Raw genomic sequence first — 22925 nt, forward strand, 5'->3', positions numbered from 1 at the left:
CTCGTTTGTGCTGAAGAGAGAGGAGCCCCCACTTTGTGAGTACTGTGACTCTTGCCTCACCGTGGAACATATCCTCAATGATTGCCCCAGATACCAGGATGTGAGGGAGAAATTTTTTAGAGCACTCAACTTAAAAACACTGTTTGACAATGTCGACCCTTGGAAGGTACTGGACTTTGTCTACGAAGATCTTATTTATAAATTGTGGACATATATTTACTTAAGATGTTTACCGAATTATTAAATTATTACTACCTTTACTATTTTAACTGTGAATAGACCTTGTTTTTAATGATTTAACTGTATAGAATTAAGCCCTTGTTATATAAAGGGAGAATGATCCTTAAAGGATTACGTGCACGACATGGCCTTAATTGTGCCGATGTGCCTAAACTCAAAACTCAAACTCATATTAGGGGAAATTTTTTTAGAGCGCACAACTTAAAAGCACTGTTCGATAGTGTCGACCCTGGAAAGGTACTGGGCTTTGTCCGGGAGGTGGGGTTGTCTACGAAGATTGGATTTGTGAAATTGTGAACATTTAATATTTACATAAGATTTTAACTAAATAATGAAATTTTTACTAACTTTACTATTTTAACTGTGAATAGACCTTGCTTTAAATGATTTAACTGTATGGAATTTAGCTCTGGTGATCTGAAGACGAGTAATCCTTGAAGGATTACGGGCTCGACATGGCAGTGCCTCGTTTAGGTTGTGAATCTGTAGAAATTGTGTCTTAGCAAGCAGCTAAGAGGTTCTACTTACGAAATTCCATGCGAATCCGTTTGATCGTTTATGAGATCTCTTGATAAATACATAGGTACATAAATCAGTGAGTGATATCAGTAACTGGTATTTTGAGTCTAATATACATATACACATATACATGTGTGAATATTTTCAGGGTATCACTATTAAGCCAGTAGTGAATGCTTTAAAGGTAGAGAGAGCAGGAGAGAAAGATCCATCTATGAATGAAATGATACATAAAAGGGTAAGTGAATCTGATATCATTAGTACTAAACCTTTTGTTCAAAGCATGATTTATTATAATAAAGGAATACAGTTATTATCTTAACTTATAAATATTTTTTAAAATGATAATTACACACACTCACATGTAAATTGCATTTACAGTTGTAGATAGTTAATATTTTAAACTGCATATTAAATCTTTACAAATAGTTTATATCGCTTTTTAAACCTTAAAAGTAATTAAACTCCATAGGTCAGTCTGCCCTGCTTCAAAATTGCTTTCAATCATGATTAAGCTCATTTACTTTTTTACTCCAGGAAATAGAATGTCAGTGACAGCTCCGATGATTAATCAGAATCAAAATTGAAACTACATTTTATATAGATTTAGAATAAGATACAAACTGACACAGTTAATTTTAAAAACATTTTATGTGATTCACAAACAATTCCCCCTCATTTTTGGAAAGATTATTTTTTCTGCTATTCCTGATAAAAAAAAACAATTAATTAAGCTTGATAACAAACGAAACCTTATTTACATATTTATAAGTGACATACTCTTAAACCCATGTCTTGTTGTATCACTTAATAATAATAATAATAATCTTTATTATCCGTAAGGAAATTTGTCTTACAATTTGTGCATTACACCAAACAAAAAACATTATAACTATAAGAAACCAAAGTGTACATTCACACCAGACTCACTCATAATTTACATGTGACAAAGTTTATACCAGATTGTTCTTATTTAACGATTTGATTGCCAGGGGAACAAAAGAGTGTTTGTGTCTGTTTGTCTTTGCTATCGGTGTCTTGTATCTCTTTTGTGATGGTAAAATCACAAAATCCTGACACAAAGGGTGATTCTTTATTTCGAGGATCTTGTTAGCTTTTTTATAGATGTTTGTCTCAAACAACTGCCCAAATGGGGTTTGTTTTTTGCCAAACAAATGGCCTAATGAATTATATTAGTAAGTATTAAATTTTTATGCAATCATCAACATACTGTTACGACTTTGGAGTTGACTAAAGAAAGTTAACTCACCGATTGTCAGGTCGCCGATATTCTTCTGGTTGCAGAAGCACAATCCACTACGAACAGTCAATAATCCAAGTTATAGAAATAATGTCACAGTTCTCCTAATCAAATGTACATACAACTATTCACATAAACCGATTCAAGAAAAAAAAATCCTCCGTTGAAAAATCCGCGATCATAACTCCAGTTATTTTTTTACATCAACACCTCGCTCAGCTCAGTTTCGCCTCCAAACATAAACAAAACTCAAACAGTTCTCACGTGGAAAAAGTGGTCAGTTGGGGGGGGGCGACAGGTTTACAACGCTGCCTATGTCTGTGCATCCCGAACAGACTCTCCATCATCTCCACAATAACGGTGCAACCGATCTAGGTGCACTACTTTGCATTTGGTTCGAGGGCCCTTCTGGATCCGGTACACAACGTCATTGATCCTTTTCACAATCCGATATGGGCCTTCCCAGTCTTTCTGTAATTTCGGCGATCTTTCCTTCTTTCTCTTGGGGTTGTATAGCCAGACAAGATCATGTTCTTCAAACCCCGTAGAATTGGCCCTTCTATCGTATCTGGTTTTCATAAGGTCGCTACTGTCTTTTATCCTACTCCTTGCAACTGCATGAACCTCTTCTTGTCTCCTTCAAAGTCCTGTTACATATTCGCTTGCCGTTGTTGGTTGGTCTCCTGGCTGTCCAAATAAGAGGTCTGCTGGCATTCTAAATTATCGACCAAACAATAATTTGGCTGATGTGTGACCTGTAGTTGCATGGACTGCTCCTCTATAAGACAGGAGGAATAGGGAAATGTAGTCATCCCAATCATTTTGCTGTTCTGCTGACATTTTAGCCAGGTGCTGTACCAACGTACGATTGAAGCGTTCTACCATCCCATCCGATTGAGGGCGTATTGGTGTGGTTCGCGTCTTCTCGATATTCAAGATTTTACAAATCTCCTGAAACAGATTAGATTCAAAGTTGCGTCCTTGATCCGAATGTAATTTCATTGGGACTCCAAACCGACTAATCCAATGTCCTACCAAAATATCGACTATTGTTGTGGTTTCCTGGTTGGGCATCGCGAAAGCTTCTGGCAATTTACTGAAATAGTCCATTATCATTAGAATGTATTTGTTCCCTTTGTTAGTCTCAGGAAAAGGTCCAGCTACGTCCAGTGCTATTCTCTCAAATGGTACACCTACTTTGTACTGTTGCAAGGGTCCTCTAGTTCGACGTTGCGGGCCTTTAGTTGCCGCACACCGGTCACATTTCCGGCACCAATCTTCTACGTCTTCCTTGTAACGACAATAAAACCTTTGTCTGACTTTTTCTAACGTTTTGTTAACGCCTAAGTAAGCACCTGTGGAGCCGTTGTGCATTTCATGTAGCACTTCTGGGATTCTAATCTTTGGTAAAACTAGTTGTACTCGTGTCGAGGTCCCATCGGTGGATTCCCAAATCCTTTTTAGGACGCCGTTGTCTATCACCAGAGAGTCCCATTGTGCCCAGTAAGCCTTGGTAATCTCTCCCGTACTAGAAATTTGATGCCAATCAGGGCGTTGTCCAACTTCCTTCCATTGCAAAATTGGGGCTATATCGTTGTCATCCCTTTGTTTTCTGCTTATTGTCTTCTCAGACCATGATGCTGATGCACTTAGCTCCAGCCACCTACAATCTAGGGCTCTTGTTTTCCCTTCTACTTTTGTGCACTCCTGCTTACAAGGTCGTCGTGACAAAGTGTCGGCATTCGAATGGGCTTGTTCCTTCCTGTGTTGTGTTTCGAAATCATACGTCTGTAACCTTTCTAACCATCTAGCTACTTGTCCTTCCGGATTCTTGAAGGAAAGTAGCCATTGGAGGGCCGCATGGTCTGTTCTCAAATTAAATCTTTGTCCATAGAGATACTTGTGAAAATATTTAATGGAATCCACTACAGCTAGCAGCTCACGTCTAGTCACTCAATAATTTCGTTCAGCTTTTGACAAACTTCTGCTAAAGTAGGCTACCACTCTCTCGCTACCGTCCACTTCCTGTGATAAAACAGCACCGATCCCTGTATTGCTAGTATCCGTGTCAAGTTGAAACACAATACCAGGTAGAGGATAAGACAACATGGGCGATGAGACGAGAGCCTCTTTCAATCTTTCAAAAGCTTCTTGGCAATCTGGCGTCCATTGAAATTGCGTCTTCCTCTCAGTCAATTGGTGAAGGGCTCTAGCAATAGTTGAAAAACTGGGTACAAAGCGTCTGTAGTAGCTGCAAAGACCCAAGAAGCTTCTGAGCTCATGAAGATTAGTAGGTGTAGGCCAGTGCTTGACGACTTCCGTTTTTTTCTGGATCCGTGCTTACCCCGTCTTTGGATACAAAGATATTTAACTTCCCTCTTAAAGAATGAGCACTTCTTCGGATTTAGTTTCATCCCCGCACTTCGAATACGCTGCATCACTTCCCTCAAGTTACGTATGTGTCTTTCCGAAGACTATAATGTCATCTAGGTAAACCAGGCAAGCATTCCAATTTAAGCCCCGCAAAACTTGTTCCATCAGTCTCTCAAAAGTTGCCGGTGCATTGCAGAGCCCGAAAGGCATAACTGTAAACTGCCTTAGTCCGTTTCCCGTGGAGAAAGAAGCTGTTTTCTGTTTGTCATCAGGGTGTAAACCTACTTGCCAGTAGCCGCTTTTGAGATCTTAGGTTGATAATATATGAGCCCCAGAAAGAGTGTCTAATGTGTCATCGATACGCGGCAGTGGATAGCTGTCTTTTTGTGTGACGTTATTTAAAGCCCTGTAGTCAACGCAAAAACGCAGAGAGCCATCTTTTTTCTGAACTAGAACAACAGGCGAGCACCATGGGCTGTTAGACGGCTCTATAATTTCTTGTTCCTTCATTTGTTCCGACATGTGAGCGACCTCTTGTTGCTTTGCTAATGGTAGTCGCCGTGGTGTTTGCCGGATTGGTCTAGTATTACCTGTATCTATCCTATGGGTTACCATATTATTTTCACTGTCGGGCATGATGTCTTTAAACTCTAGCAACTATTGTTTAGCTTTATTGTACTCTTCCTCTGACAGATTCGCGCCCACATCCCCAAGCATTAGATAAACTCGAGAATCACATAACGATGCACTAGCTACAGGGGCCACCGCACCACACGTTGCAATAAGCTCCACTGGGCAACACGTGGCGATAACATTATTCTTTTGTAGGTTGCAAGCTTGAGTGTCAACGTTCATAACGCGAACAGGTACTCTCCTGTCTTCTCTGCTAACAACCAATATTCTCCCAACTGGCAACCTTCTGTATGCTTCCTTTGACTGCTCTATGAGGCTTGTGATAGACATGGGATCGTTACCTTCTATTGTTCCCCATATAATGGCTTCAGACTGTGGGGGTATGATGGTGTCTTCTGTTACCAAGACCCTCTTAATCTGTTCTTCTTCCAGCAAGGGAATTTCTAGATTTCCATATTGTTCTGTGCCACCCCCAATGTTCAACGTGAATCCAAATAATTGCATAAAGTCTAGTCCCAGAATACACTCATCCATGATATTGGCGACCAAGAATTCGTGACTAAAAGGTTGGTTAGCTATCTCGAACTTTACAAAGGTCTGTCCTAAAATCGGCAACAGTTCACCACTAGCTGTTTTTAGTGAATAGCCACTTGTTTCATGAATCACGAGATTCTCTACGAGACTAGGGTGAATTATTGATCTTGATGCGCCAGTATCTAAGAGAAATCTGCAGAAACGAACTCCCACTTTCCCTTGTACACTCAGACTTCTATTTTTACCTAACACAGCCAGTGGGATGATAAGTCTAGGGCTTCCTGTGAATCTCGCTGCCTCCGCCCCACGAGACCAGCAGAATCTAGTTTTCCTGGTTCTTTATCCGGGAAGTGGGGCTATCTACGAAGATCTGATTTACGAATTTGTGAACATGCACTATTTACATTAGATTTTTACCAAATATTTAAATTTTTACTACCTTTACTATTTTAAGTGTGAATAGACCTTGATTTTAATGATATGACTGTATAGAATCTGGCCCTTGTTGTTTAGAGAGAGAGGGATCCTTAGGGGACTGCAGGCACGACATGGCCTAAATTGTGCCGATGTGCCTCAAATCAAAAATAAAAAAAAAATCAAATCAATCATGGTTCTGAGATTGGGCGGTGGCTACTTGCTGATTACCCAATCCATCTCTTCCTCTCAGACGGCCTGCATTTCTTCGAGTACAGTTCCTTTGAATATGGCAAGGAGCATCGCAATTCCAGCAGCGAAAGACCGATCTGTTCTGCCTGGGCATCTGCTGAGACCGCCGGTCCTCTATAGTTTCCGCCACCTGTCTGATAATATGCGTGAGGTCCTCCTCCTGCACATGGAGCCCTCGACTGAAATAGGTCGTTTTCGCTGTGCCTTTAGCTGCCTCAAAAGATAAGGCGTATATGAAAGCATCGCTTGCCTCTCGTTTCCCACTCAATCGGATGGCCTTCTTTAATTCGGGGTCTTGAACACCATCGATAAACGCGTCCGTTACGAGAACGCCTTAGATCTCTTGGGTCAGGGTCGGATAAGCCAAGCGTGCCAGTCGTTCGATGTCTGCCATCAACTCTTGTAGTGTCTCTCCTGGTTTTTGCTGCCGAGTCTTCAATTGCACCCTATAAACCTCCTTCATGTGTTCGTCCCCAAATCGCAATTCCATAGTTCTAACAAGTGCCTCATAATCTTGCTGGTCGCTTACTATCTGTAGCAATTCAGTGGCCTTTCCTCGTAATGCAAGCATTAATCCAGTGGTTTTTTCTTCGTTTGTTCTAAAGTTGTTCACTTTTGCAGCCGCCTCAAATTGTCTTTTATAAACTGTCCACGAAACCGTACCATCAAAGATAGGTGGCTTGACTTTTCCAGTTGCCTCGCTTGACCCTAAATTTACTTTTGTGCCTTTAACCTTGCCCAGCTCGACTCTGACTGCCTCGACCTCATCGCTAAGGACTTGAATCTTTTGCTTCATCTGCACTGTAAGCTCCGACTTCACTGCAGCGATTTCATCCCTTAGCTTACTTCTGAATTCCTCCATATCTGTTTTCTGGCAAGTGGCAATTGTTTGCATTGACCCTAGAAGCTCTTTTTTCATTTCACTCAATATTCCTCCGAGATCAGTCTTCACTTCGAACTCGTGAGTGTCCGGGTCGAACCCATCTTCTTTCAAGGCCTCTCTCAGACGGCTAACAAGTGCTTCTTTGTTTCCAGGCGCAACGATGTCTCGCCTCTTTAGCTCCTTTCGGATTTCATTAATCTGGTGCTCGTGAAGGCGTTTAGAAGTAGACATCGTATGTAGAGTGGGCGGGATCCCACTTCTGACATCAGTTGTTGACTAAAGAAAGTTAGCTCACCGATTGTCAGGTCGCCGATATTCTTCTGGTTGCAGAAGCACAATCCACTACGGACAGTCAATAATCCAAGTCATAGAAATAATGTCACAGTTCTCCTAATCAAATGTACATACAACTATTCACATAAACCGATTCAAGAAAAAAAAAATCCTCCGTTGAAAAATCCGCGATCATAACTCCAGTTATTTTTTTACATCAACACCTCATTCAGCTCAGTTTCGCCTCCAAACATAAACAAAACTCAAAAAGTTCTCACGTGGGAAAAAATGGCCAGTCGGGGGGTAACAAGTTTACAACAATACTAACAAGTCAAGAACTTAAGTTTCGAATTTCTTCTTCTTCATCGTTCTCATTGTTATGTTGGAGTGTTCATATGACTAGACCAATACATGAGATGAACTGCGCAGTGGTTTCCAAATCAGGGAGCTCTCCATATAGTTTTCTTTCTATTGGGGTGATTTGGGGCCAATGTCTTATACGGGCCTCTTGGTATTCGAATGAATAATATACTTTTCATCTAATGTTTTAACTTTCAACATGTTCTATTGCAACCTCTATTGCAACCTCTCAGAAGCCCTTTTTTATGTACTTCTAAATACTTTAGCACCGCCAAATTTTTATAGTTAGTGCTTTAGTGGTACTTATTAATTTTTAGCGGCCGAGAGGGTAAAAGACGCTATTAGTTTTGTGTGGCATGTCTGTCCGTCCGTCCGTTCATCCCGTTTAGATCTCAGAAACTAGAAGAGAAAATAAAAATGATATCATGATATTTTAGGTCATTCAAAGTTCTCATGCAATGGCTACTTTTTCTTTTCCAAAAGTGAACCATCTAATTTTAAAATTATATATGCAAGCAGAGTTTTCACAAAATTACACCACTTTTAAATGAAACACTTCAGGGGAAGTAAGATTTTAAAAAAGTCAAAGACTTCTTCATTAATAAATCAAGCTTCATTCATAGATTCGCGCATTGGTACAAAAAAAATTGGCATTTAAGGTCACAATGGAAAAAGTATCAATGGATCATTATAAAATAGATTTTCCATTTATTAACTTACTCATGGAATAGAATACTGATTCAAATGTTGTTTTTAAAAAGAATTTTAATAAGAACTTCGTTTCAATTGTAAGTTTTAAAAAAAGGACTACTTTTACAGCGCGCAGTTTTCACATATCGTCATTAGGCTATACACTTGACAATAATCTAAATTACAATAAATAGAGGCCAGACATAGTTCTAGATTTAGATTTAATTGTATTAAACAATTTGAACAAAATTTACATTTATAATCCATTAAGAAGATAGTTTATCTTCTAATAGCTTAGGGGTGCAGATTTATTTATTATGTAAGCAGTAGTTACACATCAAGAAGTGAATCTGATGCGAACAGCACTATAACAGAGTAGTAGGCCTACTAAACCTGATCATGGAACTATACAGTTCCATGACCTGATCATAATATTCACCTAGATCTAGCTCTAGTTGATCTAGATTCTATTTCTAGATTACTAGATCTAGTCTATATTCTAGTCTAGATTAGGCTATAGATTTAGTTTTAGATCTTTATCTAGAGTCTATTTAGTCTAGACCTAAACCTAGTCTAGATTTAGCTTCTAGACCTAGTCTATCTATCTAGAATCTAAATGTAGATTTAGATTTAGTTTAGATCAAGAGTCTAGATCTAGATCTAAACTAGATCTAGAACTAGTCTAGAAATATAGTTCCAGCCTAGATTCCAATTCTAGCTTTAGTCTCAATTCTATTTCTAGATTTTAGTTGTAGATTCTAGTTCTAATTATATTTAGATCAAGTCTAGATATAGATTAAAAACTAGTCTAGAGATCTAGTCTATATGTAGATCTAGATTCTAGATATAGACTATATTATATCTAGAACTAGTCAAGAAATCTAGAACTTATCTAGATTCTATATATATTCTATATTCTGGATCTAGTCTAGACCTATTAAGTAAATAGAGCGATTATGATCAGGTTTGCAGTGGTGTCAAGCAGGGATGTGTGCTCGCACCTTCTCTGTTTGGCATATTCTTCTCCTGTCTACTGCATTATGCGTACAGCGACACAAACGAAGGTGTGTTTCTCCATACAAGATCCTCTGGAAAACTATTTAATGTATCAAGGCTGCGGGCAAAAACCAAGGTTAGGAAGCTACTCGTCGATTATGATCAGGTTTGCAGTGGTGTCAAGCAGGGATGTGTGCTCGCACCTTCTCTGTTTGGCATATTCTTCTCCTGTCTACTGCATTATGCGTACAGCGACACAAACGAAGGTGTGTTTCTCCATACAAGATCCTCTGGAAAACTATTTAATGTATCAAGGCTGCGGGCAAAAACCAAGGTTAGGAAGCTACTCGTCAGGGAACTCCCGTATGCTGATGATGCAGCTATTGTGGCTGATTCTGATATTCAGCTACAGTCCCTGGTTGACAAACTATCTGCTGCTTGCCAGAAGTTCGGCTTAAACATCAGTCAAAGCAAGACTAAGATACTTGTCCAAAACACAAACACTGCACCTCAAGTAAGCATTAATGGCCAACCACTAGAAATTGTTGATCACTTTTGTTACCTTGTCTCCATCATATCCAACAACACTCTACTGGATAAAGACATAAACAACAGGATAGCCAAGGCAATGGCCACCATGTCACGGTTGCAGAAAAGAGTCTGGGACAACATATTGCTGACTAGCAGTACTAAAGCCCTAGTCTACCGGACCTGTGTGTTGAGCACCTTACTGTGCGGAAGTGAAACATGGTCAACCTACTCATGGCAGGAAAAAAAGCTGAATGTCTTCCACCTCCGATGCCTAAGGCGGATCTTTAAAATAAGGTGGCAAGATAAGGTAACCAACGAGGAAGTGCTACAAAGAGCAGGTGCCAGGACATCCGCTCTGTTATCAGCAGAAGACGCCTTGGCTGGCTTGGCCACGTTCGTAGAATGCCAGTAGGTCGACTTCCACAGGACATCCTGTATGGCGATCTAATAGAAGGCAGGAGAGCCGCTGGTCGCCCACTTTTACGTTATACGGATGTATGCAAACGCGACATGAAGCTCTTCAAAATCGACACTGGCAACTGGGAAGAGGTGGCACTGGACAGATGCACATGGAGAGAGAGCATAAAGGAAGGGTCACAGATTGCAGATGTTATACACAACAGAAGCAGAAAGAAGGGTGAAAATGCAACGGCGCCTGGTGATTATATATGCCCAACCTGCGATCGCAGCTGTGTATCAAGGATTGGCCTCTTTAGTCACACAAGAAGTTGTAAAGGGAAAAGATCGTCTCTCGAGACGTAAAATGCCACAGCACGATCAGGATTAGTAGGCCTACTAGTGGGAAATAGTGTATTAGCCTATGCTGTTCGCATGGGAAACCTGTTAACTTGTGCAGACTTTTTTTTTCTTACTACGTCTACTCCAATATATTAATTGAAATTGTTGGGAAGAAGTAGGTATCTTGGAGCAGTGGCGTCATGGAGGGGGGGGCGGTCCTCAGCGGTAAAATTTCTTTAAACTATCAAAACAAGAATATGGCCTGAATATATTTCTCGTCCATTGGTGAATTTGATGAGAGCCGCCTCTGGGTTTGTGTGGTAACACAAACTCTCTTTGTAATCTTGTTATATATTATTATAAATTTTCTACTTCATTTTAATATTCGTTTTTAGCCTTTTTGGTTTCACGAGGGCTTCTTAATCATTATTATTACTTTTTCTTTCATGTGTTATTTGTTTTATTTTTAGTTGATAGATCATCTAATGGCTGGTATGGAAGATATAGTTGGCAGAACTGGTGATAACTCAATGAAACACAAGTAAGCTTTATTTAAAATATTTTATACTATTAAAATGGTGGTATCTTGCTGACAAAAGAAATTAATTACAGTATTAGGGAGCATAACATAAAAATATACACACACGCGGGTGGGGTGGTTAGGTTGACTTTTTTGTTTGCACACACACATACACATATACATCTCTCTCTCTCTAGTATATATATATAATAATTTTATTTATAAAGCACTACTATCTAACAAAATGTAGGCTCAAGGCGCTATAATAACATTACAAACACAGACACGACAGCTAAAATGACAGTCAATCTAAAAAAGTTTTAAACAGATAGGTCTTAATGTTCTTCTTAAAAGTGGTGTAGCATGTTGTCTGTCTGAGATCAATGGGGAGTGAGTTAAAAACCTTTGGTCCGTGAACTGAAAAAGCCGGCAGACCGTAGCTTTTGAGGGAGGAACGTGGCACTACTAAAAGCGTCGAAAGATAGTGTTGAGTCGAAGAAAACTCCAAGATTCCGCACTACATGGACATAAGGAACTTGGCAGTTCATGATAAAGAGAGAATCTGTGCTTTCAACTTTTGAGACGTTGTTCCTAGTGCCAATCTTAATTATTTCTATCTTATATTCGTTCATCTTAAGTTTATTTCAATCGCTTACCCATGCAACGGTACCACTGTTTTTCTCTGCCAGATCCCGCTTTTTCTTAACCCCCCTCCCCCAGACGCTTGCTTTAACTTATCAAATCATTCCCTGTCAGATGTTACACTATCACCGAACGCGTGTCAGATTACGTCATTGGTATTTCTGACACCTGCACGTGGGGACTTTCCCTACTGGAAAAAAATTATACTAAGTTTAATTACCCTAGGCTAGGTCTATTAAAGTTGATACGTGACATAATACTCCCTGTTCTCTTTAGCATTTTGTATGGAATTTAAAAATACGTATGTACTACAATATTTATGTATAAGCATAATGCATGTGAAATGTCATAAAATCTGAAGTATGATATATGATTAAGCTAGTATTGGTTTGTAAACTTTGCTAGAAAATCATTTAAATAATAGTAACAAATTACAATATATGTGAAATAAAATATTATAATTGTATGTCATGTATCTGTAATAGCTTAATAGGATAAAGAGAACATTATGTAAGTACATCTTGATAAAGTGTCAGCAAAAACATTCATGTGTACTGGAATCGTCTTCATTTCGCTTTGGTCAATATTTATATTTATGAGCTGTAAACTCCAACGAGTTGATCGTCCGTTCGCCATCTTTTTCGAATTTAAGAAAGCTAATGGTCCGTGATTATTAAGTAATGTGAAATGTGCACCCAGTAAGTATTTGTTAAATTTGGATATGAATCAGACAATGGCCAAACATTCTCGTTTTATTGTGGAGTATCTGGTTTCAGCTGATGTGAGTTACCTGCTGATGAAGAATACAGGATGTAAAATGCCTTGGTAGTCCTGTATAAGACATGCTCCTATGGCTGTTGATGAGGCGTCTGTAGCAAGGTTGAATGGTCTATTTCTATTCGGAAGTTTGAATATACTGTCTTTGGAAACTATGGCTTTGATTTTCTCAATTGTTTCTTGTAGTTCCATATACCATGGAATTTTGACTGGTGAGGTTGGTTAAGGTTGGTGTAAGTGCTGTGTAATTTGGAATTAAAGACCTATAAAAATTACAGTCTTAAGATACTTTCGACTTGCTTCTTGGTTGTGGGCACTTTGATGTCTAAGATCCGTTTGATGATATCTTCTTGTGGTCTTAATGAGTCCTAGATAAGACACTTCTGTCATGGCTAATTCAACCTTACTAGGTTTGACTGTAAAGCCATGTTGTTTTATTATGTTGAATACTTTTTTTAGTCCCTTCATATGTTCTTTACTGGTTTTATGAAATATAGAAATGTCATCGATGTAGGAGACTGTGTCTTTTCGTTGTCCAAATATTCTTTGAATAGCTCTGTTGAATTGTCTAGTCATTGTCATTGTCATTGTCTAGTCCAAATGCTGTTGTGAAGGCAGTATAATGTTTGGATTCCTCTTTCATTGGTATCTGGTAGTACCTTCTGGATAAATCTAACTTGGTAAAGAACTTTGCTTCAGAGAAGTATGACATGAGATCTTCTGGGTTGAGTATGGGGTAGGAATCAAGGTGAGTAATTTTGTTTGTCTGAAATCGACACACATTCTTGGAGTACAAAAAGTGCTGCCTATGGTGAATTGGAATGTTCAATAATGCCTTGGTCAAGAAGTTGTTTAATTTTTTGTTCAAGAAAATCTATGTAGTGTATTAGTAAAGGGTATGGTCTTGATTTTGCAGTCTGTTAGTATTATTTCGTGTTCAATAATTGAAGTCTTGCCTGGAACATCAGTGAATATTTCTGAATGTTCTTTAAGAATGTTTGTTAATTCTTCTTGTCTTTGAGGTGATAAGTTAGCAATTTGAATATCTTGCCAAGATTCAGTCTGCTTTATCGGTGTAGCTGGTACTATAAGATCATTGGTGTCTGACATGTCATTTTCATCTTCTTCAGCAATAACTGCTAAACATAACATGACTTAATCTGTTTGTTCTGGACCTGTAGTGTCATCTGTATCATCATTGTATTTCTGTAACATGTTGATGTGAAATACTTTCTTCTTATTGTTAATGTTAATTTCATAATCAACATCTGTAATTTTTCTGAGTACAGGAAATTGATGAACATTTTCTTGTTTTTGTCTGGTAGTAGTAATCGAACTTAGTCTACTGGTTCTAATTGTCTCTGCTTTCATTTATTCTTGTTAGAGTAGCTCTATTTGCTTCAGCTGTAGTTTCTTTAGCTTGTTCACGTGCTTTGATGACAATGTTCCTGGTATCCAAGACATGTTGGAACGCAGTTGGTTGAGTTGAATCTGGTTGGAGTATGGATTCTTCGATAATTGACATAGGTGCCAGTAGATGCGCTCCATAGATCATCTCAAAAGGAGAAAATCCTGTAGTTTCATGATGACTTTCTCTATAAATGAATAGGTGCTGCAGGTAAAAATAAATCCCAATTTAGTGGATTGTCATTAGCGATTTTGGAGATGATTCGCTTCAAAGTACCGATGAATCGTTCGCAAAGTCCGTGGCTTTGGGATGATAAGGCGTTGTGAACTTCATCTTGATGTTGTACATGTTCATAAAGGCTTTGCTAACTTCTGCAGTGAATTGTGTGCCCCTGTCAGATAAGATAACTTCTGGTAAACCTGTTCTTGAAAATATTTCTGACAGAGCTCTGGTAATATCAGATGCAGATATATTAACCAAAGGAACTGCTTCTGTCCATCTGGTACAGGTATCCACTATAGTTCAAACATACTTGTGGTTTCTAGCTGATTTGATCGGCATTGGACCTATCAAGTCAACTGATACTTTATGAAATGGCTTGTCTGTCGATTCCATTGTTTGTATTGCCGCTAGGATTTTATTGCCTTTAGCACCTTTCATTTGAAAAATATGGCATGAGCTTACATATTTCTTGACGTCTTTGGTGATGCTTGGCCAATAAAATTCTTGAAAAATTCTTCTCTTGGTTCTGATTACACCCATATGACCTGCATGTGAAAGATTATGTCCTGCTGCCAAGATTGATTTTCTGTACTTCTGTGGTACAATTATTTGATGGACAGTTTCATGTTTGTTGATACTTTTTTTTTTTCATAAGAAGGCCATTTTTGAAATAAGGTTCATTAGCAAGGTTTGGAATTTTCTTTAATTGTGCCTTCTTCTCAGTGTTGGGTCTAATTTCTGTTCAATTTTGAATTTATTTTTGAACTCTTGCAGTACATTGGTATTGTCAATTAATTCATTGGTGACTATTTCTGCTTCATTATGCATGTCTTATACGTTTGCTTTTTCTAAGGATTCATTTGGGCTTATTTGTTCAGTTTCTAAATGTTCTTGTGGTTTCGTCATTGACCTGATGACGACGGCATAGCATTCTTCGCTGAGTTCAATTGTGTTAGCCCAGCCAATGAGATCCTGTGGAATGAAGTCTCGGACTCCTTCGATGTTACTAATGATGAGATCTACCGGCAAGTTGCGAGCAACCAAAGCTTCTGTTTGACCACTAAAAAAGGGTGTTGTGGTGTGTACTAACAGTACCATTAAAAGCTGTGGCTTTAATAAAGTTGCCTGTGAGTTGATTTGACTTGACAAAGTTTTCATGTTTTACTATGGATGTACTTTCTGTGTCTTTCAGCACTTGAACTCCCTGATTAGCCATAAGACCTGGATAAAATGTAAGACCTTTTGTCTTGGCTACAACAGTCATTGTTGAATGTTCATTGTTCTCGTTCTGGTAAAAACGTTTTTCATGTATGCATATCGTGGTTGTCTTGAATCTTGTGAATGACTTCTGTAATAAGGTCTATCAGTGGATCTATGATTTCTTGAAGTAGGCTTGTCGAAGAATTGATCTCGGGCATTGAATTGTTTCTTTCTGCATTCATAGGCATAGTGACCTCTCAATTGGCAAAATGTGCATTCAATAATTTTGGTGCGGCATTGTGAAGCATGATGACCTTTGTTATTGCATCTGTAGCAAATTATTCTTTCAGTCTTGGCCTAATGTGGAGTTCTGTTACCTTTCGAAAAATATACAAAATTTTCTTCTGCAGATGGTTTGACTGGCTTGTTTGGGTAGGTCGCTTTGTATTGTCTAATTATCTTTGTCAGAGTTTAAATATCTTTAGGACTTCTCTATATAATATATGACTGTATGTCTTCAGCATGAGCATGAGTAATTCTGTCTCTATTATTAAATGTTCTCTTAATGCTTGATAAGTATTGTCTATTTTTGAGAGAGATCTCAAAAGTGCCCTACTTCTTTTCTATCATTGTTTCTGCCTCCTCTTTCTCAGTCTGCCTTCATTACCCATCACTCTGTCTCCTTATATTTAAAATCTCCCTGTGTCGTAGACCAGTCCGTTTGCCGTGGACTGCGACGGGTAATGGGGGATAAAGAGATCCTGGTATTTGAGTAAGTTTTTATCCGAGGATAAATACAGTACTTTGGCTCCAAGTTCCTCTAGACCCGAGGCCCAGATAGCCCGCTCTAGATCAACCGGCTGATTACGCTGAGCTATTGCTGTTGGGCAGTGGGTAGAGTGTCATTCAGGGAGCTGCTGTATCGGTCGCATGCCCGATACAGCAGCTGACTGAGTATAGCACCTGTGTAACCCTGGCGGGCTCATTCTGGACATCCGAATGGCCCGTCCCCTTGTTGAACTCGATGGCGGGTGTGGAGCACAGGTGCCGAATTACTACTTTGAACAAGAGACGTTGAATAGAGGCCAAAAAGGAGGAGGTCACAATAAGTGGAAGTCATGCCACACAAGAGTTTGATTACCAGCAGAGGTGTAATCAGCTCTAGAGACTTGCTGGAATGTTCCGAGAAGGAAACAGTGGAGGGAATTGAAGGAGTCACCCATGCCCGGCGCATTACCAGGCGCAGGGATGGTGAGGAGGTCAAAACCGCCACTATTATCCTCACATTCGGAACTAGAACACCGTCTGAGTATGGCATCCCGAGACATGACGTTAAACTGCGCTCCTCTTTCCTTTGCACTTTTGGAGCTCAAAAGTGCCCTACTTCTTTTCTATCATTGTGTCTACCTCCTCTTTTCCTCAGTCTGCCTTCATTGATCATCACTCTGTCTCCTTATCTCTAAAATCGCACTACGTCCTAGACCAGTCCGTTTGCCGTGGACTGCGACGGGTAAGGGGGGGGGATAAAGAGATCCTGGTGTTTGAGTGGTGGCTATCTGAGGATAAACCACCACAACACAATACTTTGGCTCCCCTAGACATGAGGCCCAAATGGCCCGCTCTGGGTCAACCGGCTGGTCATGCCGAGCTACCAGCATAGGTCGTCGACCTATCCTGGAGGGCGGTGGCTGGAGAGTCAATCAGGGAGCTTCTGTATCTGACACTTGCCCGATGCAGCAGCTGACTGAGTATAGCACCTGTGTAGCCCTGGTGGGCTCATTCTGGACATCCGAATGGCCCGTCCCCTTGTTGGACTCGATGGCGGGTGGAGAACACAGGTGCCGAACTAACAAGAAAATATATATGGATAAAAAAAAAAAAAAAAAACTACTTGCCCCAGATTTAAGTCTGGGCAAGAGACTACGTATTGAGGCAAAAAAGGAGGAGGCCACAAAAAGGTGTACTACCTGGACATCATTTTTGGTGGTCAGGTGCACAGAGGAGGGGAAAAGCCTGACAAAGCTGAGCCCTTTTATTATCTATAAGGGACTCAAGTCAGTAGTGGGAGAGCCCAAGAGTGTGTCTAAGCTACACAAGACAATGGAACTTCTTGTAGAAGTAGAAAGCAAGATACACTCTGATGGGCTTTTAAGATGCAGAAGACTCTGTGATCTCCAAGTGGAAGTCATGCCACACAAGAGTCTGAACACCAGCAGAGGTGTAATCAGCTCTAGGGACCTACTGGAATGTTCCGAGAAGGAAGTAGTGGAGGGCATTGAAGGAGTCACCCATGCCCGGCGCATTACCAGGCGCAGGGATGGTGAGGAGGTCAAAACCACCACTATTATCCTCACATTCGGAACTAGGACACCGCCAAAGTATGTGAAGGCAGGATACCTACGAGTTCCAGTGAGGCCCTACATACCTAACCCCATGAGGTGCTTCAAGTGCCAGGGTTATGGACACGGCGCGGCAGTTTGCAAGAGGAACACTGTGTGTGCCAGATGTGCTGGATAGGGTCATGAGGACAAGTGCTGCACAGCCCAGTTCAAATGCCCAAACTGTCACGCTGGCCACTCAGCCTACTCCAAGGACTGCCCTGTTTGGAAACAGGAGGTTGCCATGCAGGAGTACAAGGCAAGAAATGGATGTACCTTCAGCCAGGCGAAATCGGCTGTATTGGCCCTACCCAAGGGCCTATTCGGCTTGACAAAGACCTACGCCCAGGCTGTTGCTAAGATAGGAAGATCCATAGCCACACAGACGGACACACTGACACCACCACCCCCTCCTCCTCCTCCAACTCAGAAGAAAACACCGCCAAATAACACACCTCTGAAGAAACAAGAAAGCCCTGTTGTCATTCTAAAGAACAGGTTCTCTGTGCTCGCTGATGAGAGCATGGAGACTGAGCAGCATGTCAAAACCAATACTCCGGGAGAACCCGGAGACATCATGTCTGACACAGGTTCTCCTCAGAGAACCCAGCCAGACACCCCAACCTGTACCGAATTAGAGGTTGACCAACTCCCTAAGGGGAGAAATCAAAGCGGAGAGAATGCCCGAGGTGAGAGAGGAGAAAATAACCTCCGCTCTAACCAAAGGGATCTCCCCTCTCCAGAGAGAAAGACTTCCCCCAAAAGGGGGTTGTCCTCCTCTCCATCCAAACCCAAGAATAAAAATACCAAGGTCACTGGAATAAAGGGAAACCCCTCCGGGGGCCTCCCAAGGCCAAATAGCTCCAAGTAGGTCATCTAGAATAAGCCATGGATTCCAGAATTGTACAGTGGAATTGTAGAGGCCTCAAGGCGAATTACGAGGAAATGCAGCTGGACTCTGAGACCCCTGTAGCTGTCTGCTTACAGGAAACATTTCAGAAAGATAGCATCAGCTTCCGAAGCTACCGTGCTTACAACAAGAATGTTGAGGATGCAGAGAGAGCATCAGGTGAAGTCTGTATCCTTGTGAAGGATAGCATCCCCCATGAGAGGGTAGAACTACAGACCACACTACAGGCCGTAGCAGCTAGGATAACCCTTCATACTTAATGATGCATCACCGACCCAGGAACTGGATCACTCACATGCATTGACCTCACCGTATGCGTCCCCGGACTTCTAGACGACTTTAAATGGTCAGTTAGCAATGATCTACGGGGAAGTGATCACTTCCCAATCATCATTACTAACAATCTCCCTTCATTGGGACGACCTCAGCGGTGGAATCTGAATAAAGCCGATTGGGAATAATTCCAAAAAAGATGCTTCGAGGATATCACAGAAAATATATTCGATGAACAGAACCCAGCTGATACCTTTGCTAGCAAGCTACTAAGTATAGCCAGGAAAGTTGTACCCCTAACCTCTGCAAATCCAAAACGGCCTAGCAAACCATGGTTTGATACAGCTTGCAAAAGTGCTATTGGTGATAGGAAAAAACGACTGGCTGCATTTATAAAGAATCCTTCCCAGGAAAACCTAAAGCTATTCAGGATAGCTAGAGCAAAGGCTAGATAAACCATACGGTCAGCCAAAAGGAATTCCTGGAGAAGTTTTGTCGGCAGTCTGTATGCCAAAACTTCTGCTAGAGCGGTTTGGAAGGCAGTAAGGCGAATCAAAGGGAAAGAATCAAATGCAATAGGGCATTTGAAAAACCAAGGACGAACTGTCACGCGTCCCGAGACATGACGTTAAACTGCGCTCCTCTTTCCTTAGCACTTTTGGAGCTCAAAAGTGCCCTACTTCTTTTCTATCATTGTGTCTGCCTCCTCTTTTCCTAAGTCTGCCTTCATTGATCATCACACTGTCTCCTTAACTTTAAATTCTCACTACGTCCTAGACCAGTCCGTTTGCCGTGGACTGCGACGGGTAAGGGGGGATAAAGAGATCCTGGTGTTTGAGTGGTGGCTATCTGAGGATAAACCACAACAACACAATACTTTGGCTCCAAGTTCACCTAGACCTGAGACCCAGATGGCCCGCTCTGGGTCAACCGGCTGGTCATGCCGAGCTACCAGCATAGGTCGTCGACCTATGCTGGAGGGCGGTGGCTGGAGGGTCAATCAGGGAGCTGCTGTATCGGACACATGTCCGATGTAGCAGCTGACTGAGTATAGCACCTGTGTAGCCCTGGCGGGCTCATTCTGGACATCCGAATGGCCCGTCCCCTTGTTGGACTCGATGGCGGGTGGGGAGCACAGGTGCCGAATTAACCAAAATATATATGGACAAAAAAACACACACAAAACTACTTGCCCCAGACCTATGTCTGGGCAAGAAACGACGAATTGACGATAAAAAAGAGGAGGTCCCAAAAAGCTGTGCCACCTGGCCATCATTTCTGGTGGTTAGATGCACAGAGGAGGGAAAAAGCCTGACCAAGTTGAGCCCTTTTATTATCTATAAGGGACTCAAGTCAGTAGTGGGAGAGCCCAAGAGTGTGTCTAAGCTACACAAAACAATGGAACTCCTTGTAGAAGTAGACAGCAAGACACACTCTGATGGGCTTTTAAGATGCAGAAGACTCTGTGATCTCCAAGTGGAAGTCATGCCACACAAGAGTCTGAACACCAGCAGAGGTGTAATCAGCTCTAGGGACCTACTGGAATGTTCCGAGAAGGAAATAGTGGAGGGCATTGAAGGAGTCACCCATGCCCGGCGCATTACCAGGCGCAGGGAGGGTGAGGAGGTCAAAACCGCCACTATTATCCTCACATTCGGAACTAGGACACCGCCAGAGTATGTGAAGGCAGGATACCTACGAGTTCCAGTGAGGCCCTACATACCTAACCCCATGAGGTGCTTCAAGTGCCAGGGTTATGGACACGGCGCGGCAGTCTGTAAGAGGAACACTGTGTGTGCCAGATGTGCTGGAGAGGGTCATGAGGACAAGGGCTGCACAGCCCAGTTCAAATGCCCAAACTGTCAAGCTGGCCACTCAGCCTACTCCAAGGACTGCCCTGTGTGGAAACAGGAGGTTGTCGTGCAGGAGTACAAGGCAAGAAACGGATGTACCTTTAGCCAGGCGAAATCGGCTGTACTGGCCCTACCCAAGGGCCAATTCGGCTTGACAAAGACCTACGCCCAGGCTGTTGCTAAGAAAGGAAGATCCATAGCCACACAGACGGACACATTGACCCCACCACCCCCTCCTCCTCCCCCAACTCAGAAGAAAACACCGCCAAAGAACACACCTCTGAAGAAACAAGAAAGCCCTGTTGTCATGCTAAAGAACAGGTTCTCTGTGCTCGCTGATGAGAGCATGGAGACTGAGCAGCATGTCAAAACCAATACTCCGGGAGAACCCGGAGACATCATGTCTGACACAGGTTCTCCTCAGAGAACCCAGCCAGACACCCCAACCTCTACTGAGTTAGAGGTTGACCAACTCCCTAAGGGGAGAAATCAAAGCGGAGAGGATGCCCGAGGTGAGAGAGGAGGAAATAACCTCCGCTCTAACCAGAGGGATCTCCCCTCTCCAGAGAGAAAGACTTCCCCCAAAAGGGGGTTGTCCTCCTCTCCATCTAAACCCAAGAATAAAAATACCAAGGTCACTGGAATAAAGGGAAACCCCTCCGGGGGCCTCCCAAGGCCAAATAGCTCCAAGTAGGTCATCTAGAATAAGCCATGGATTCCAGAATTGTACAGTGGAATTGTAGAGGCCTCAAGGCCAATTACGAGGAAATGCAGCTACTGATGGACTCTGAGACATTTATAAAGAATCCTTCCCAGGAAAACCTAAAGCTATTCAGGATAGCTAGAGCAAAGGCTAGACAAACCATACGGTCAGCCAAAAGGAATTCCTGGAGAAGTTTTGTCGGCAGTCTGGATGCCAAAACTTCTGCTAGAGCAGTTTGGAAGGCAGTAAGGCGAATCAAATGGAAAGAATCAAATGCAATAGGGCATTTGAAAAACCAAGGACGAACTGTCACGTCCCCCAGAGAAATAGCTGACTGCCTTGCATCCTCAATAGCAGAAAAATCATCCACTGCACACTACACGCCAGAGTACCAAAAAGTCAAAACCAGGGAGGAAAGACAACCCATTGATTTCAGGTCAGAGAACAATGAAGACTACAACAAACCGTTCTCGCTTGAGGAACTGAGGGAATCGCTGGACAAGTCACATGACACAGCGCCTGGAGAAGACGAAATCCATTACCAGTTCCTTCAGCACCTTCCCGAACCCTCATTGGCAGTCCTACTAGGGGTCTATAACTGTGTGTGGCAAACAGGCGCTTTCCCAAACAGCTGGAGGAAAGCCACAGTTATACCGATACCTAAACCGGGAAGAGACGGCTCTGACCCAGCTAACTATCGACCAATAGCACTAACAAGTTGCATCTGCAAAACCATGGAAAGAATGATTAACAGTAGGCTGGTCTGGTACCTGGAAAGGAATAAAGTGATCTCAAACTACCAGTGCGGATTCCGGCAGGGGCGGACAACAACTGACCACCTGGTAAGGCTGGAAGCTTATATTAGAAATGCATTACTCAGAAGAGAACATCTAGTAGCTGTATTCTTCGATATAGAAAAGGCCTATGACACAACCTGGAAACATGGCATTCTACGTGACCTGGCGCTTATGGGGCTTAAGGGACACCTCCCCCGTTTTGTGGAGGAATTCCTGAAAGATCGAAAATTTCAGGTCCGAGTGGGCAACTCCGCTTCTGACACTCATGACCAGGAAATGGGTGTACCCCAGGGCAGCATTCTGTCAGTCACCCTGTTCAACATTAAAATAAATAGCATCATAAATGCGCTGTCCCCTGGCATAGAGTGCTCTTTGTATGTTGATGACTTTGTCATTCTTACTTATGGGAAAAACATGAACACCTTAGAAAGGAAATTACAGTTATGTTTAAACAAAATTCAGGGTTGGGCAAACTATAATGGTTTCAAATTCTCTGACTCCAAAACAGTTAGTATGCATTTTTGTAATCTAAGGGGGCTCCACCC

The 22925-nt window shown here is 41.7% G+C and overlaps 1 protein-coding gene across 3 annotated transcripts in view; it reads left to right on the plus strand.

The window, feature by feature from the left end:
• Positions 1-22925, plus strand: part of LOC106070408 (sodium/hydrogen exchanger 2-like) — a 199614-nt gene that overhangs the window by 73095 nt on the left and 103594 nt on the right. For all 3 annotated transcript variants that reach the window (XM_056036080.1, XM_056036081.1, XM_056036082.1), the window contains exons 7-8: positions 908-997; positions 11168-11238. In XM_056036080.1, coding sequence (XP_055892055.1) covers positions 908-997; positions 11168-11238 — 161 coding nt within the window. The remainder of the gene's footprint in view (positions 1-907; positions 998-11167; positions 11239-22925) is intronic.

The sequence above is a fragment of the Biomphalaria glabrata genome, chromosome 7 (assembly GCF_947242115.1).
Source record: "Biomphalaria glabrata chromosome 7, xgBioGlab47.1, whole genome shotgun sequence".
In the NCBI taxonomy this organism is placed as follows: domain Eukaryota; kingdom Metazoa; phylum Mollusca; class Gastropoda; family Planorbidae; genus Biomphalaria; species Biomphalaria glabrata.